Source organism: Podarcis tiliguerta, assembly GCF_965153285.1.
Source record: "Podarcis tiliguerta genome assembly, chromosome: 12".
NCBI lineage: Eukaryota > Metazoa > Chordata > Lepidosauria > Squamata > Lacertidae > Podarcis > Podarcis tiliguerta.
In genome coordinates, this window is record NC_139545.1 from 19,088,525 (window position 1) to 19,106,068 (window position 17,544).

At 43.5% G+C, this 17,544-nt stretch overlaps 1 protein-coding gene across 2 annotated transcripts in view; it reads right to left on the reverse strand.

Moving 5' to 3' along the window:
* RARB (retinoic acid receptor beta) overlaps positions 1-17,544 on the reverse strand; it is a 349,519-nt gene that overhangs the window by 43,065 nt on the left and 288,910 nt on the right. For both annotated transcript variants that reach the window (XM_083405281.1, XM_083405280.1), the window contains one exon: positions 10,452-10,593. In XM_083405281.1, the coding sequence (XP_083261407.1) occupies positions 10,452-10,593 (142 nt within the window). The remainder of the gene's footprint in view (positions 1-10,451; positions 10,594-17,544) is intronic.

Genomic DNA, 17,544 nt, shown 5'->3' on the forward strand with positions numbered 1-17,544 from the left:
ATACCCAACTTACTGAAAGCGCCACAAAAATACATTTAGATCACTTAATATATCATTGGTTCCTAAAGGGTATCCCTGAGGAAGAGTCACTCTAAATCATTTAGCAAAACTTGAAGCAGATCACTCCACTCATTAAAGCTGTTGAAGCAGTTGGGGGGGGGAGGAGACGGTCCTGCAAGCAGCTCACTTCCCCAGAGAGAATATAAGCGTTCAGATTATCTTTGAACTCCAGAACTACCCTGAGAAAACCTCAAATTCTTAAAAGAAGCATGCAGTACAGAGAAGCTCCTTGAAGTTGTATTGAGTTTTCCAACGAGTTTTTCTATTAACATTTTATTTGCTTGGAGCAGTGGTTAAGAAATGAAGTAAAGAGGGAAAAAGTAGGTCAGTGTGCTTCTCTTTGCATGTCTTCCTGACGCCATTAAAAGTGCCTGTCAGATGACTAGCCAAGCCTGTAATCCACAGTAAAAGCATGTTTGCATTCAGCTGCACTTTCTGCCAGGGGACAAGCGGAATCCCATTTAGCTCCAACTCCCAAATTTAGGCATGCGTCTCGAAAACGCAAAGAATCTCTTCATTGTGGATCTATATCCTAGCCAAGTCTGCAATGTGCCTGCAATAGGCAACCCGTTACAGATTTGGGACAGCTAGAATCCTAGAGATAATGAAACAATTTTCCAGCCTTTGGCACTGCCTGTAGGACCGAACAGTACAGCTTTTAAAAGTCAGTTTCAGAATCTTCACTAATAGACTTTTCACTAGAACTAGGACGAAAATCTTTAAAAAAAAACAAAAAAACCTATGCTATTTTTCTGCAACACACACAAATGATTCCACTGGAAAGAGCTGGGATAAGAGGAGAAATAAGATAACAGTTTGAACCCCGTAATCTGGAATCTCCTCCAAACCTGTGCCAAAGTTTTGCAGGTTTTTTTGCAGCGAAAACTCACGTTTTGCAGTGCACCACAAACCGAGTAATTGATACATCAAACACAGGGCTTGTACTTAATCCAAAAATTTGGGATCCTCTAGTTAATAGGACCGAAACATTTCACTGCAGAGATCCCTGTCAGTTTTCTCCTGTTACCTGCAGCACTTAAACTGCAATCCTATACATACGTACCTGGGAGTAAGCCCCACTCAACTCATGGATATACTGAACTCATGGATATATAATTGCCATGGATATACACACATAGACCATTCTTCTAAAATCCTAAATATAGGGATTATAATTCACTTATAACAGATATTTTTAAGAGTTGCCTTTCCACTGCTCGCATTCTACTTCCTGTTTTGTTTGTTTCCGCCTAAGCAACACATACCCAGGTTTTGTATCAAATACGGAACATTTCAGAGGAAAGAACTGCCAAATGAGATCTAAAAAAACGCAGTTCAAGAGAGTGAAGACACTTCAATCGGATGTTATTTTTAGAGCCAAGCCGTAAGGTTAGCATCTTGGAATGAAGCCAAAGGAGCTGAAACATGGCAGAGAGCCACCGCAGTAAGCTGGCTTGTCAAGATCGCAGCTTTCGATAATCCGCTCCACAAAAATATGTACGCCGTACTGTTACTGAAATAAGCACAATCGCTTATTTATGTAAGATGTATAAATGCACATTGCCCTCAAAAGGTGGTGTTCAAAATTCTGTAGAAAATCTCCCAACTATCAGATTTAAAATTATACCTCAAAATTATCAGTAGCAATGAATACATAGCTATTAATAATACAGTGGTACCTCAGGTTACATATACTTCAGGTTACATACGCTTCAGATTACAGACTCCGCTAACCCAGAAATAGTACCTCGGGTTAAGAACTTTGCTTCAGGATGAGAACAGAAATCATGCTCTGGCAGCGCGGCAGCAGTAGGCCCCATTAGCTAAAGTGGTGCTTCAGGTTAAGAACAGTTTCAGGTTAAGAACGGACCTCCGGAACGAATTAAGTACTTAACCTGAGGTACCACTGTAGTGTAGCCAGAATGCCTTAAACAGTTCTCTAAAATCAACAATTATGGAACTATACACATTTCTTAAGAGAAAAGGAACTTCATGAACACAAGGCCACCACCGTGAAAATTGTTCCTGGCATTTCTCATTGATAAGCTAGAAAGCAGGTCCTCAAAACAGGTCATATTGCCCCAGGTAGGCCTTCAGATAACCTGGTCCCAAACCAGTTAGGGCTATAAACACCAAAACCAAACCTTTAAATTGCATCCAGAAACAAACTGGCAGCCCGTGTAACCAGTACAGAATCTGTGCAATGTGGTCCTGTCATCAGGAACCCACAAGGGTTCTTGCTGATGTTTCCAGACCGTCTCCAAAGGCAGCCCCATGTAGAGCGCATTGCAGTAACCCAGCACATTCTGAATGAAACCAGAACATGTGTCACTGAAAAGGTCTGCTTGCAAAGCACTGAGCTGCACCTCTTTCTCTAAAAAATATTAAATGTGGACCTTCCTATTGCTTAGTCAAACTGAAGCAACAACATGTGACCTGGAAGAAAACGAGAGTTGGGATGCTAGTGTAACGATTCTTGGAATTTAATAGTAATAGAAGTGGAACTGATGATGATGGTTATATTTAATGATATCCCATTTTCCCCAGACCAGAACTCAAGGTAGCTTACAGATAAAAATAGAAAAACACAGGCAAAATTGGGGGGGGGGGGGGAGCTAAAAACAAAAAAGACAATCCTTAAAAAGTAATTAAACACTTACAATATATAAAAAGATCTATTAAAAATACAGATTAAAACAACAATAAAAGCACCACAGCACTGGCCTGCTCCTTAAAAATATATAGCTTAACCAAAATACAGGATGGCTGGCAAGGACAGAAGGATTTCCAAATGAAAAGCAAACCAGAGAAGAAGTGGGCATAATTTTGTCAAAAACGGATGCAGCAGAAGAAGAGCAGTGAAAGGCTCACCACAGATGTTATACCTCAGAGAATAAGGCTTAGCGCAACTTCCAGCTGAGGACATGTAATCAATCTTTGTACGAGCTTATTAGTTGCATCTCCCTTATGTTACTCTACCCCAACAAAGAAAACGAAAAGGCACACACAAAATGGGAGGCATCAGTAGGATGATTCAACCAAAAAGCGCTAAAGCTCATGTTTCTGCTACGATGGGTCTCACGGCTGTGTGTTGGAAATGAAAAATCAATGTCAGAAACTAAAAATAATTCCATTCCCCTGCCCCACAAAGCCTGGAAAACTGAAAGGAGCTGTTCCAGAACTAACCTAACCCCCTTCTCTCAGTAGCAATCGTATATTTTTCATCCTCTTTCAGAATCCTCAAGTACTCCTGGGACCACGTTCCACTAGGACAAACACCCTGCCCCCCCCCCCACTCTGGACTGTGCAGCAGTAATTCAGAAACATCGCTCCTTCCTTCTTGATTCTACTATCTGCTATCCTGTTTTCCTGAGCTTTGTCTCTGGGTTTCCTCCCACCCCAACTTTATTCTTTAGCAATTCTGAAAAGATGCTAGTCATAAGGCACGGCAGAAGGGGGAAATGACCATTTTCTACACTTGCCCACTTCTGAACATAGACCCATGGAGTTCAAGAGGATTTACTGTTGGTAAGCATGTTCAAGATTGCAGCCTTAATGTGGGGTTTATGTTGCTGTCATAATGGGCTCAACCTCCCACCATTCCCACCCCCTAAAATATACATATATGCAGAGAGATGTATCAGAGTGGTACCCCATCAGATGTATGCAATGCCCTCTTGCCCCGTGACAAGACCCTCCTACGGCTTGAAGTGCACTGCAACACTTCCTGCCATTCACAGTGGAAGAAGGTCGTCTTCTACATCTACAGGCCTTCTTCAGCATGGGGTGATCAGGTAGAGGACAGCAGAGTTTTCCTTCCCGGATGTCAGGGAACTGCCATCAGTGCCGGAGGGAGAGAACAAAATCCAGAGGGATTCCGGAGAGCGTCCCGGGATTGGGAGAGGCAGCCAATCTTCTGGGGAAGAGAATCAGCGTAGCACCAGTGGAGAAGGGGGGCAGATGGGGGAAGCGGCGAGGCGGTCCCATGACTCTTTGCCGGGGACCAGCGGGGAGAGTAGAGGTCCTCCGCTGCCTACGCCCTCCTTGCGCAGAAGGCTTTCGCGCAGAGAGAGTAGGAGGAGACTAGGCGTCAAAGAGCTTCTTTGCTGGAAGAAGTTTAAGAAACGCCCACCGACGGATTCTGCCAGCGATTGAGACAGCCACGGGTGAGTGGCTGTCCGGACAGAAAAGGTTCACTCAGGCAATCCAGCCAGGTGCTTGCACCGGCTTACGCACGAGCAACCCCTAGAACCATTACACCGAAGTACGATGTGAAGGCATGTGGTGACCCTTCCTTTGTTGAAAGCTCAACAGGTCTGGGTACACTCAGTCCCTGGGAAATTGTGTGCATGCCACATTGAGCCCCATTATGATGGGGCGGGGGAGGTGGAATATAAACACAAGAAAATAAATAAATTAATAAACCCCATGGGGTGCAGCTACCCCTGCAACTGAGCAGGATGCTCAAACCCCTTTGGTTGTTTCTTTCGGCAGGATTATTCAATTGTCTAGAATGCTTTTCTGAAACCAAACGAGTTGCAAATGAACCCGCAAGCTATTAGTTCGCTGTACACGGCACGGGAGGGAAAGATCATTAGATGAGTTTGGTGCCGTTGTTGCTATTACATAACCATCTCAGCAGAACATGGGTTTCATTTTGGTATTAATAATTTACTGGAGTCGTTGCTTTGAAACCTTAAAACTGGCAGATGGAAGGCAAAGCGAAACTGGGAAGATGAGAGAGAGAGAGAGAGAGAGAGAGAGAGAGAGAGAGAGAGAGAGAGTCTTGCAGGTAAGAGAAATAAAGATACCTGCTTACAGAAGGTTATTAAACACTACCCTTAGAGGAGCAAAGATGTTTAATCACAGGGGGGGAAATGCACAGATATATTTCAATTTGGTCTAAACTAGGCCTGGCTGACGTATCAATACAACATACAGGGCCAATTTGAGGGCCAGAGTGCAATGGTGCCTTCAACCAGCTGTACACCGCAGGTGGGGTTTGCCTGCGCCTTACTTTCTCCGCTGCCTTCTTCCTCCCTTTGCTGGGCACTGACTGGTAGGAGTGGTGGTTTCAGCCTGAGGGGTCGAGGCCAATGCAGCTTGTTTCTCCCTCCACTTTTCAACATTGCGATGTTTGGCTGGTCATAACATTGAGATGTTGAAAAGTTGATCTCGTCCAGCCCTAGCCTAAACCATGCTTTTATCTATCAACCTGTACTGTTTTGGGGGGACAGGGGGCGGGCGGGTATGGGGGATTCCCTGGTCCTGAATGGGGTAACCGTGCCCCTGAAGGACCAGGTCATTTTGGACTCACAGCTGTCCATGGAGGCGCAGGTTAATTCTGTCTCCAGGGCGGCTGTCTACCACCTCCACCTGGTACGCAGGCTAAGAGCCTACCTGCCCACGGACTGTCTCACCAGAGTGGTGCATGCTCTAGTTATCTCCCGCTTGGACTACTGCAATGCGCTCTACGTGGGGCTACCTTCGAAGGTAACCTGGAAACTACAACTAATCCAGAATGCAGCAGCTAGACTGGTGACTGGGAGTGGCCGCCGGGACCACATAACACCCAGTACGTTTCCGAGCACAATTCAAAGTGTTGGTGCTGACCTTTAAAGCCCTAAACGGCCTCGGTCCTGTATACCTGAAGGAGCGTCTCCACCCCCAAAGTTCAGCCTGGACACTGAGATCCAGTGCTGAGGGCCTTCTGGTGGTTCCCTCCTTGTGAGAAGTGAGGTTATGGGGAACAAGACAGAGGGCCTTCTCGGTAGTGGCGCCCATCCTGTGGAACACCCTCCCTTCAGATGTGAAGGAAATAAGCAGTTATCCTATTTTCAAAAGACATCTGAAGGCAGCCCTGTTCAGGGAAGTTTTTAATATTTAATTCTGTATTGTTTTTAACACTTGATTGGGAGACGCCCAGAGTGGCTGGGGAAACTCAGCCAGATGGGCAGGGTATAAATTATTTATTTATTTATTTATTTATTTATTTATTATTTACCTTCGAATTATATAGGACAAGCGTCCCTAACCTGGTGCTTTGATCTGTAACTTCCATCAGGAGTGTATCTAGAAAAGGTAAAAGGAAAGAAAATGGCCATCCCACCTGAAGGCACACAAGTACAGTCCTGGTGCAATGTGGCTGCCTTTTCTCCTAGCATAATACAGCGCCTGCCTCAATCTGGACTTGAGGACTGGACACTAATCCAAAGAGAAAAATTCAAATCTGCATCTGCCATCAGTCTTGGCTCATTAGCTCTGCAGAGCAGTGGGGGGGGGGGGGGAGGAACCCCTACAGTAAAAAGGGCCATAAAATCCCTGGATACGTTCAAAGAGAATAATTATTCCGCTACAAATCTCTGAATTAATTGCAGCTCATCATTTACCTATTTGAAAGTAAACCGCTAGTTAGTGAAAGAAACAGGGTTTGCTGCTCTTCACAATCACATTATACTCATGGATGCCTTTAAATTCCTATCCATGGCAGGGACTGGCAGGAGGAGGCGGGTACAGTATTTACGGACGCAGCTGCTTTCCACTGAAACCGACTAAAAGGGCAGCCTCTGGCCGCAAGGCTGCGAGTATCTTCTCCGTAAAACATACAGAGAACCCAAACAGTAATGGATACGCAGACAAGTTCGCACAGCTCTGGTTGGGCGTTCATTCATTCCCTGCCCTTAGGAGCAGGCATTTGGGTTGCTATTAATGTTGTCCACCATGATTAACTTGCCCATTGGGGGCTGGTTCAGCAACATAGGCTTGTTTCCCTGCAGAGCCTTGGGAACATCTTCTTGTCCTTTGTTTGTGGCACTCATGTTGTACGGGGAAATGCGCTTGCAGCCAATCAAGCACTTTGTGAACAGAACGGCAGGAAGGGGAGGGAGACGTCATGCGCGCGCACACACACAGCTGAAGTGGCTTTTGTAGAAACGCTTTCCTAAGGGAATAACCAAAAACAGTGGCCGGTATTTAACTAGGCTTTACACAGAGTAGGCCTACTGAAACTGGGCTGAACTGAAGTCACGTTCATTAATTATAATGGGTCTATTATGAGTAAAACTTAAGTTTGATACCACTCAATTCATTCTGGAACGCTAGTTTTTTAAAATTGCTCGTTAGGAACACTTTGCAAATGACTAATTTCTCATGCAGGCATTACTTTCATGTTTTTAATATCTTATCTGTGGACTCCTTCAGTGGGTAGGATGTTTTAATCCTGCCTTTTAAAAATAAGATTGTCTTTTAGATATTTGTTTTTCTTTTGCGTAGGTGTAAAAAAATTATCATCATCATCATCATCACATATCGCAAGTCACTTTGAGTTGCCTTGGTAAAAAAAGCAGCCAATTAAATTTAGTAAATAAAAAACGAATAAACAAAAATAACATCACAGTAACCTCGTACTGTGTTTCATACTAATGTTGCATTGCCCTTATTTGCACCCAGAAGATATCAATGGCTGCACTTTTATTACTCTGCTTCCCTGCCAACTCTTGTAACTGAAAAATTATCAACTAAATATTTTATGTGGACTCCAAGTTGACACCCACCATCCAAAATTCTGCTACGAGACAGCTAGAGTTCAAAAAGTAATTTATACAGGCAACGGCTGTATTCCTGCCTCTACTACAGCCTTGTTTTTCAATGCAGGTGCACGGAAGATCTTGTTACACACTCTGGGCATCTTGCTTTTCAGATTCCTTCTGATTCTGGCGCTTGTAAACACAGGACAAGAGTTTAAGACCTGCTTTGCTTTCGCATCTAAGTTTGCAGCACTGTATTCTAACTGAGGAGTTTCAGGCAATTGAAGAAACACAGATGCTTAAGATTAGTTTAGCGGTGTACATTACAGCCTGGTTAGAAATCTCACCTCTTAAGACTCAAGCACAGATAAAATATAAACTCAGCAATATGCACCTTGCAATGCACCTTACGATCAAAATGTTCTGTAGCTGACCCACTATGAGGTCAGAGGTGGCTTTAGTAGGGTGCAATTGGTGTGGTCACGCTGGGTGCCGAGCTGCAGGGGGCGCCAAAACAAAGCTGTAGAATGTGGCATGAGAAGTGGGGTGCTGAATTTTAGTGTTGTACAGGGTGCCACTGGTGAGGTATATAAAAGGTAAAAGCCTGGCTTGAAGGATTATTGCACTCATGTCCTCCTGCCTGTGGGCTTCTGATGGGCTGACCACTTTCAGAACAGAAAGCCTGGCTAGACGGGCCTTTGGTTTGATCCAGCTGAGATTTTCTTATGTTCCGATGGCATTTTCTGACATTCACAAGCTGTGAAAGGCTGCAACATGTCCTCAGCCCCTAATAGGACTGCTCCTTTTCAGGGTTGCAGCTAGACAATGCCAGGATGTTTAAGTCGCTCCGCACTGTCCGTCAATTCACTGTTTTTCTTTTCCATCTGACGTGCAACATGTCATGGCTCTTAGAAGTTATTGTATATACAGTGGTGCCTCACAAGACGAAAAGAATCCGTTCTGCGGGTCTTTTCGTCTTGCGATTTTTTCGTCTTGCGAAGCAAGCCCATTGACGTAGTAGCGCTATTAGCGCTATTGGGTAAAAAAGGGCTAAAAACGGCTTTTTAAGGGGGGGGATTAGCGGTTTTGCTGCTAAAATGCTTTTAGCAGCTTAGCGATTCAGAATAAGGGGTTTTGGAGCAAAAAATAATAATTCAATTTTTTCGTCATTTTTTGTCTTGCGAAGCAAGCCCATAGGGAAATTCGTCTTGCGAAGCGCCTCTGCAGACGGAAAACCCTTTCGTCTTGTGGGGCACCACTGTAGTCGCTCTTCATTGGGCAGAGGAGCCCACCACAATTTTTAAGGATTTTTTTTTTTGGGGGGGGGGGGACTTTGGCACTTCTGCATATCTTGGAAATCACGCAAGAATGCTGATATCTCCCCTCTTTTCCTCCTCTCCCACCTCAGAGGCCCTTTTCTGGCTCTAATTCAGTTGGCATGTAGGCACTGAATTTCCTGTTAGAAATTCCCTGCTAGCTGTGTACATATCTACAGGTACTACTGCAATGTCATGCAGCATGGAACCTAGGCAAGAAAAGGCCATCTCACTGTATTCTGTCAACTTTATTCCATGGCACCGTCAAAGGTTATTTGGACAAACATTTCATGACTCTCTCCAGAGGAGCCAACTCCTAGGGGCCATGGGGCCTTCAGCCCCTATAATAAAATATTTGAGGGAACCGGGCCCCCACAAAATTGATTGGCATTCCCATTCAAATGGTGTGCGCACACAGCATCATGTGATCGATTATGCAGGGCGGGGCTTACCTGCCCCCCCCAATATTTTATTTAGGTTGGCACCCCTGACTCTCTCCATCCCACCTTTTGTCCTGACACTTGTACATCAGTATTTATTTTTGCTTCTGACTCTGCACATGTCTGCTTGCTCACTGGTCTTTGCTAACAGGCACCTTCTTCTGTTCTAATTTTGCATGGGCTCGGTTATTTCATCATTTGAGAGCTCTCTTTTTAAGCTTCTCTTCAATCTGCATGTTTATTATCAACATATTTCTTTCTCATAGATGAACATGTAACACTGAACTTCCGGATTGTGTGTGTGTGTGTACACAAAGAAATATGTTTTTCTTACGAGCTCATCCACAGAAAAAAATATATACCAGGCTGCTTGGTCATAATGCAAGTGCTCAGCTAGATGTACAGGAAGCAGTCCCCACAAACAGTGAGGTGTATGAGACTTGCACATGATTCATTCATGCGGGCTGCACAACACATGGTAGCCCTACTATGATCCTGCTGTTTGGATTGGGAACAGAGTTGCTGTGTAGTTTTGCAGGGATTCGACACAACCATTTAAGGGCTCCAACCAGGTAAAAAAAAAAAAAGACAGTTAAAGGCGACTATGGGGTTGTGGCGCTCATCTCGTTTTCAGGCCGAGGGAGCCAGCGTTTGTCCACAGACAGCTTTATGGGTCATGTGGCCGCTTCTGGCGCAATGGAACACTGTGACGGAAACCAGAGCGCACAGAAGTACCGTTTACCTTCCTGCCACAGCAGTACCTATTTATCTACTTGCACTGGCGTGCTTTCAAACTGCTAGGCTGGCAAGGAGCTGGGACAGAGCAATGTGAGCTCACCCCATTGTGGGGATTCAAACCGCCAACCTTCTGATCGGCAAGCCCAAGAGACTCAGTGGTTTAGACAAATCCCCATGTAGACATGTGCTATATGATGTTAAAAAGGCCCTTTTTTCCATTTGTTTTAAGGAAGAGATATTCAAAGTAGCATCCACACGAATTTCTGACCCCAATATGTCTGATTAGGAAGCCACATCCCCATGACCGCCACTGTAATCCAAATATATAGATATAGATAAGTAAAATGAGACAATTTCTACAAGCAACTCACATTCTTTGGACATTCCCACTTCAAAGCACTTCTGTAGTCTGCAGTACTGGCAGCGGTTCCTAGTGACTTTATTAATAACACAGTTCTTATCTCGGTGACATGTATAAACCATGTTCTTCTGAATGCTCCTGCGGAAAAAACCCTGCAATCAAGCAGAAGGAAAGAAAGGAATGAAATGAAACCTCTCATCATGTCGAAAGTTACTCTGCGAAGTGACTGAAATGCATGCAACACTATGACTAGCTTTGATAACCTTCAAGGCTTTATAAAATATTCAGCATCTAATATGATGACTTCACAACATGGTAAATACCGTTTAATCAAAAATAAACAATGCTATTTACCAGTAGGGGGAATGTAGCCCAGTACACAGAGCAAGGATTCAGAAAATAGAAGAAAAAAGAAAGGTTCATATATCGTGTGTCTTTTTTTTGGGGGGGGGGGGCATTCTGCAAGAGCTTAGTAGAGGAACAACGAAAATCGCCCCTCCATCAGGAAGATAGCTTGTGGCACAACCCAGGACCTCTGCATTAGTGCTAAACTAAAAGTACATTGCATGAATTTCCATTTTGTTGACGCCTCCAGGTGACCAGGCATTGATTCACATGGCGGCAGCATCACCTAGGTTATTTTAATGCCACCTGGCTGAATGTATGAACCAGGGCAAATCTTGTTTGTTTGCTTGCAGACATTTGGATACCAGCAACATAAAGAGGAAGGGAAAAAAAAACATATCATGGTGGTGAACAGAAGAAAACAAACAATAAATTCACACTCAGAAATAAGTACAAAATACATAAGTACAAAGTACAAAACCCAAAACAAATCACTCCTGAAAGAAAGCCTGGATGAACTGGTGAGTTTTAACCGGGTGCTGAAATGCTAATACTTTAAGTGCCTGCCTTATGTTCATTGGGAGCAAATCCCAAAGAGAAGGTGCCAATACACTCATGTCTGAGTGGACATAAAACGAAGAGCATCTCTCCTGAGGATCAAAGCGACCAGGCAGAGGTATACAGGGAAAGACATTCCCAGAGATAATCTGGTTGCAAGGCTTTATATGTCAATCGCAGAACATTAACGTTATAACACCCTAGTTAGTTTATTTTATTGTTTTAAGAAATAGAAAGACCCAGTTCTGAATTCAGCAATAAACTTTGTAAACAATGGATTCTCTCGACTGGCAAACAAAGCAAGACAGTTAACTGCAATAGGATGCCTGCCTGTATTTAAATTATGGAGCCACACAGTGGCCTTTTACTTTTCATAACGCCACGTATTTTTAAAACCAGAAAGGGGAACTATTTGATCACTGCAAAGATGAAGAGGCAGCTGACAGTTAGTTCAACCGAAGCGCAATGGCTATGGACTAAGGAATGAAAGCCATGTGACAGGTCTGAACCCACAGCAAAAATTTCAGAGTGAAATACCTGTTGTGCAAAGCAGTGGAGGCAGGGAGAAGAGATCATCTCAGTGCTGGCACCTTCCTAATTTTAGGGATTAGTTTGGCCATTTAAGGATCCCAAAATGATTGTTTTCAGGGCTTCACAACTAAGCAAGATTCAACCCATGCACAATAAATCTATAGCAAGGTATCAAATAAAATTAAATGTGACTTCTCAGGTCTTTTTTAATTCTGAAAGGTTATTGTTATGTACTGAGTTGAATAGGATCCAATTTGCAGCAGTCTGATTGGTCCTAGAACAACAGGATTCAGAACGCAGCAGTCTGATTGGTCCACAGAAGCCACCCAATCCAGCTCCAGGTGGAAGTGAATCCGCAACCTGATTGGCCTACAGGAGAATCCCGGAATTAGCCAATCACATGGGGCCCATTGTGTAAATAATGTATATAAAGCAGACATTCTGAGGGTACTTCCATTCCTTCTCACCACTATGAGCTGAATAAAGAGCATTAAATCCATTCTCGACTCCGAGTATATTTCAGTTATCTGATAAAATAATTTCTTCTTGCTCATCTGTGTCTGAACTGAGGATTTAGTCCTTCTGAACAAATACCATGGCTTGAATTCCACGAACCATTTGAGGTTCTCCTCCTTCCCACTGAAGCCCTATAAAAGATGCTGCTGAGATCTGGAGGACCCTCCAGAAAGGTGTGCAGTACAAATATGGGGGCTGCAGCTGTGGGTGGGGGTAGATAATTAATGGTAATCGGAGACACCCAACTTGCATGAATGGAAGAGCCTCCAGCTTGTGCAAAGGGGATATTTGGAACTAAGTCCGTGCTGTTGCTGATATTATAGGGAAGTCAGGCAAGAAAACATTTAAAAAAGAAATGAGCCACCCTATCCACAGAACACAGGGAACAAAACCCACTATATAATCATTACAAGAAGGGATACTCGACCCATTTGACTTGCATTTATAGGTCACCTGTTCAACAGTTGTCCTCTTAGGCTACGAGACCCAGGCAACCCTTTTAATTTAATTTAATTACAATTGCTCAATTACAATTGCTCAAGAAGGAAAATGAGAAGGCCCCTCTCACTTACAGGAAGAGGTTGGATAGGCGAGTACTGATGTCTTCCTGTTCCCCGTGGTTGCAAATTCATGAACAACAGAGGGAGACATGCATTTGTCCCTTTGCTTTAAATCAACAAAATTACTTCCATGCAAATATTCCAGTGTACGGAACTGGCAACTGCAGAAAAGGTGACTCACAATATAAAGGTTTCCAAAGACTTAGAAGATCCAAAGCATTTTTATACTGTGTGGTGGGACTTTATCATTTTTATGAATACAACAAACCTCTAGCGCCTTCTGGAGACAACAGTGTGGGAAACATGGACTTTTTAAATGTTTCCACTAATGGGTGGCTCCTCACAGCTTCTGATTTTGTTGAAAAGAAAATGGATATGTGGCCCCCTCTGTCATTTCTGATATTTTAAAATTTGCTTTTGTTTGTATTTATATCTTATGTACTGAAAATAAAAAAGATTGCCTTTTATAAGATAAATTGTAAGAAACAAAATCAAACTTATAGTTTAGCACAAAAGAATAAAGGTCGCATCCCATGGCGAGGACTGGCTCCTGAAGTAGATCTTTATTCCTCCCTTGTTCTTGATGTAGTTCTTCACTCACCCCTTTTTTCCTGGTGTGGTGCTGGGCCGCCATTTTGTGACTTGCCATCAGGTGCCAAATGTCTTGGGCCGGCCCTGCCCTTGGTAGGCCTTAGAGGGCAGAAAGCAGGGAGGCCAATAGTAGATGGAGCCACAGCCAATAGGTTAACCTAATGCCAGTCCTCCTCAGAGCAAATCCATTGAAATTAATGGATGTAAGCCAGGTTCAGTAACTTTCAATGGGTAGGACTAGTATTTGACACAACTCAATGTCAGGCAGAGCTAATTTGCTCCCATCCTCTTCCCTATAAGGGCAACACCGAGATGGAGGAAGCTGACAGGCAGAACCGCCTCCTGGACAGGATGTGAGTAAGGCAAGTGACTTAGTCCTGTCCATTAATTTCAGTGGGTCTCCTGAGAGTATGGGGGACGCAGGTGGCGCTGTGGGTTAAACCACAGAGCCTAGGACTTGCCGATCAGAAGGTCGGCGGTTCGAATCCCTGCGATGGCGTGAGCTCCCGTTGTTCAGTCCCTGCTCCTGCCAACCTAGCAGTTCTAAAGCATGTCAAAGTGCAAATAGATAAGGTAAACAGCGTTTCCGTGCGCTGCTCTGGTTCGCCAGAAGTGGCTTAGTCATGCTGGCCACATGACCCGGAAGTTGTACGCTAGCTCCCTCGGCCAATAAAGCGAGATGAGCGCCGCAACCCCAGAGTCGGCCACGACTGGACCTAATGGTCAGGGGTCCCTTTACCTTTACCTTACTGAGAGTATGACTAATATTGAATAGAACCCTTTGGATCTCTCACCCACCTCTCTTCTATATTGGGTGAGGTATTTCACTTGACTGTCAGCAGTGAATATGCCATGCTTATCACAACATTAACACCAGGAAGGATTTTCTGACAGAGGTATTAGACGGGAGAACAGACTCCCTCGGGAGGTGGTGGACTCTCCTTCCTTCGAGGTTTTTAAGCAGAGGTCGGATGAACACCTCTCACGAATGCTGCAAGTTTAGATTCCTAAATTGCAGGGGGGTTGGACTAGATGACCCCCGGGTTCCCTTCCAACTCTACGATGTTATGAGCTGAAGTTGCCAGCCGGCAAGCAGGAAGGAAGAGTACACAAACAAGGGAAAGGTGCCAGGAGAACGGAATGGAATGGTGGGGAAACACCATACAACTAAGCAGAAGTAAAAATGCACAGAAGAATTTCGCTTGGCCTCTGCTGCTCAGTTCCCCTTGGCTTAATTCCAAGCAAGGGAATGGGACAGCCCTTATTTATTTTATTTCTTGAATTTATATCCCACTTCCCCTGCCCCCCAGGAGCTCAAGGAGGCATACATGGTACTCACCTTCCTCATTTAATCCCCACAATAACCCTGTGAAGTGGGTTAGGCTGAGGGGCAGTCAATGGCTCTTACCACTATTTTGAAAGCCCACTGTTGATGAGAGGGTATCTCATTAAAGCATCCCACGATATGGGAAAAGCAATCTCTTTTTAGAAAATGACCTTTGAGGTTTATAATGCATAACGATTGGAAATCTGAATACAAGATAAGCAATTGTATGAATGGGATCGCATTAAGGGTAGCCAAATTTTGTGCGATTGCCATAAAACTTAGGGAACAAGCTGTGCTATCATAATGATTAAGGCCTTAAATGATAATTTTAGGTTATATTTTAGTGACCTTTAATTTATATATTTTTAAACTGTTGCTATATCTGTATTCTACCGCTTATACCTAATTGCAAATTCAAATGTATCCCTATCGTGTTTTATGACTTCCTTGATATTGTATGTGGGCTGGAACTGGTCTGTGACCGAAATAATACAATTCAAATTGTATTAATGGTTACTTTTTATTAGATGTTATTGAGATTAGAAGATATTTTTCATTACTTTGATTTAAGTTTTTTTTTAAAATGTTGTATTTTAAATTGCTGAAACCTGCCCTGGGACCTTAGGGTGAGGCAGTGGGTGTTAATTAATTAATTAATTAAGGCAAGGCTATTAAAGAGATTGTGGGAAACATGTGTTCCCAGGCTTGTATTTCCTGATGTACTGCAATGAAGAAATATTTGCAGGTGAAAAACTGACAGGTGGGAAAAGGGAGTGTTTAACTCTTCCTATGTCTGCTGATTCTCCCCTTAGCTATTTTCCAGGACATTTTTCCTGGTTTCAGAGATTAGCTGGGAGCGGATAGGCTAAAAAAGCAAGGTGGGTAGGAATGGACTAAAAAGACACCATTTGCTCAAGAGAATCTGCAAGCAAAGAGAGGTGTTACGGAACTATTCTCCCGCCTGCCAATTCTTCCCAGAAATTGTACCTCCATGTGGGTCCCAGCTCACTCTGCCTTGCAGCACCCCATCCCAAATTTCTCCAAACCCACTTTTGCAACCCATGGTGGAGCCACAATATTGGTTTGTATATCTGAAATTCTCTTCCAGGAAAACTGCCCATGCCAAGAGAGAACACATAATTTATTATCTATAATAACAATAATTGAAATGATATAATGCCTTTAAATTAATAGCCATCAGGGTATGAAGTCTCATATGTTACATTTTTTTAAAGGACCCATTTGCCCACATTTTGCTCTATTTATTAGTGTTGAGCACTCTTACGAGGGATAGATTATGCCTGTGAGGCATAAGGAATTTACATGAACAATTCTCATTAGTGTTAATGGGCGCTATAGCACCCGTATAAATCCTCTTTGATAGGAGCACTGGAGCTGCGCGCGCGCACACACACACACTCTGCAAGGCTATTATCCTTGCCATGCAAAATCAAATACACTCAGCAAGCAAAAAGGTGTTGTTTTACTATGGCCTGCACAGAAACCTAGAACAGTAGGGGTACTCAGAGTCATCTAGTCCAACCCCCTGCAATGAAGGAATCCTGTCCGCAGCTGTCCCTGGGTGGACTCGAACTACCAACCTTCTGGTTAGCAGCCAGACACACTGACTCATTGGGCTACCAGGAGGGGGGGTGGAGAGAAGAAGAAAAAAATAGCAGTGGTTCCTTCTAGCATGCCACCCACCAAACATTTCATCGGGAGAGTGCCAGCGCTTCGTATTTAATTTACTGAATGAAGGAGCAGCGCTAGGAGCCAAATTAATTTGGCGTTTTGAAATTTTCACTTTGCTGCTTCTTTTATCAGTTTGCAAATGCAAATCCTGATTAATAGAAGCTTGCTTTTTTTTTTCCTGCCGGTTTCCACCCCAACCCACCCACCCCTTTGCTCAGCACAAAACCAGACTTGACTGAAAAGCTCCTCCCTCTCCCCTGAACCCCCCCCCCCGCCAAACATCTTCTTATCTTAACGGAAGATGGATAGAGTATCATCCTGGCCATGTCGCATTAGGTGTCCTCATTTACAGATTGCGAGAAGGAAAGAGGAAGAAAAAAAAGACGCCTCGTATAAATTATTCAAAATCTATTGTATCAGTGTGTGTTCTCTGAGCATTCACCACTGGCAAAGCAGACAGATTATTTTTCACTTTTAATTGTGTTGATACCTTATCTGCCCCATTGAAAGTGGAGAATGGTATGTGAAACCACATGTACCCGGCGAGCAAATAAAGCCAGTTACTAGGTCTATTATTTAAAGCCAAAGTAACCCATTTAGACAATGTTACTTTAACACAATGCCAAAAAAAAAAGAGGCCAACCTTGTTGCTATTTACTTTTGTAATGCTTGTCTATTGCTATGTCAAACATGAAAGAGTTTAGTTCAGGGATAGGTTGCTTAAAGAAGATCTGAACAGATTTAATAACCAGTGTCACAAAGGACTTCAGAATGCCATCTGGGTACAAAGGAAGTCATTGTGTGTATCACTTCCTCTGTGACGCTAAGCCAAATGCCCCTTTGCTCAGAATTCAAGGGCGTTTTAAAGGATTTCAAATCCTATGGAATGCATTACCTTAATAGCAAACGCTATTAAACCAACTCCATGCATCTATACCAAATCACACCATTGCTTCTATTTTCTACATGGCAACTCCTATGAT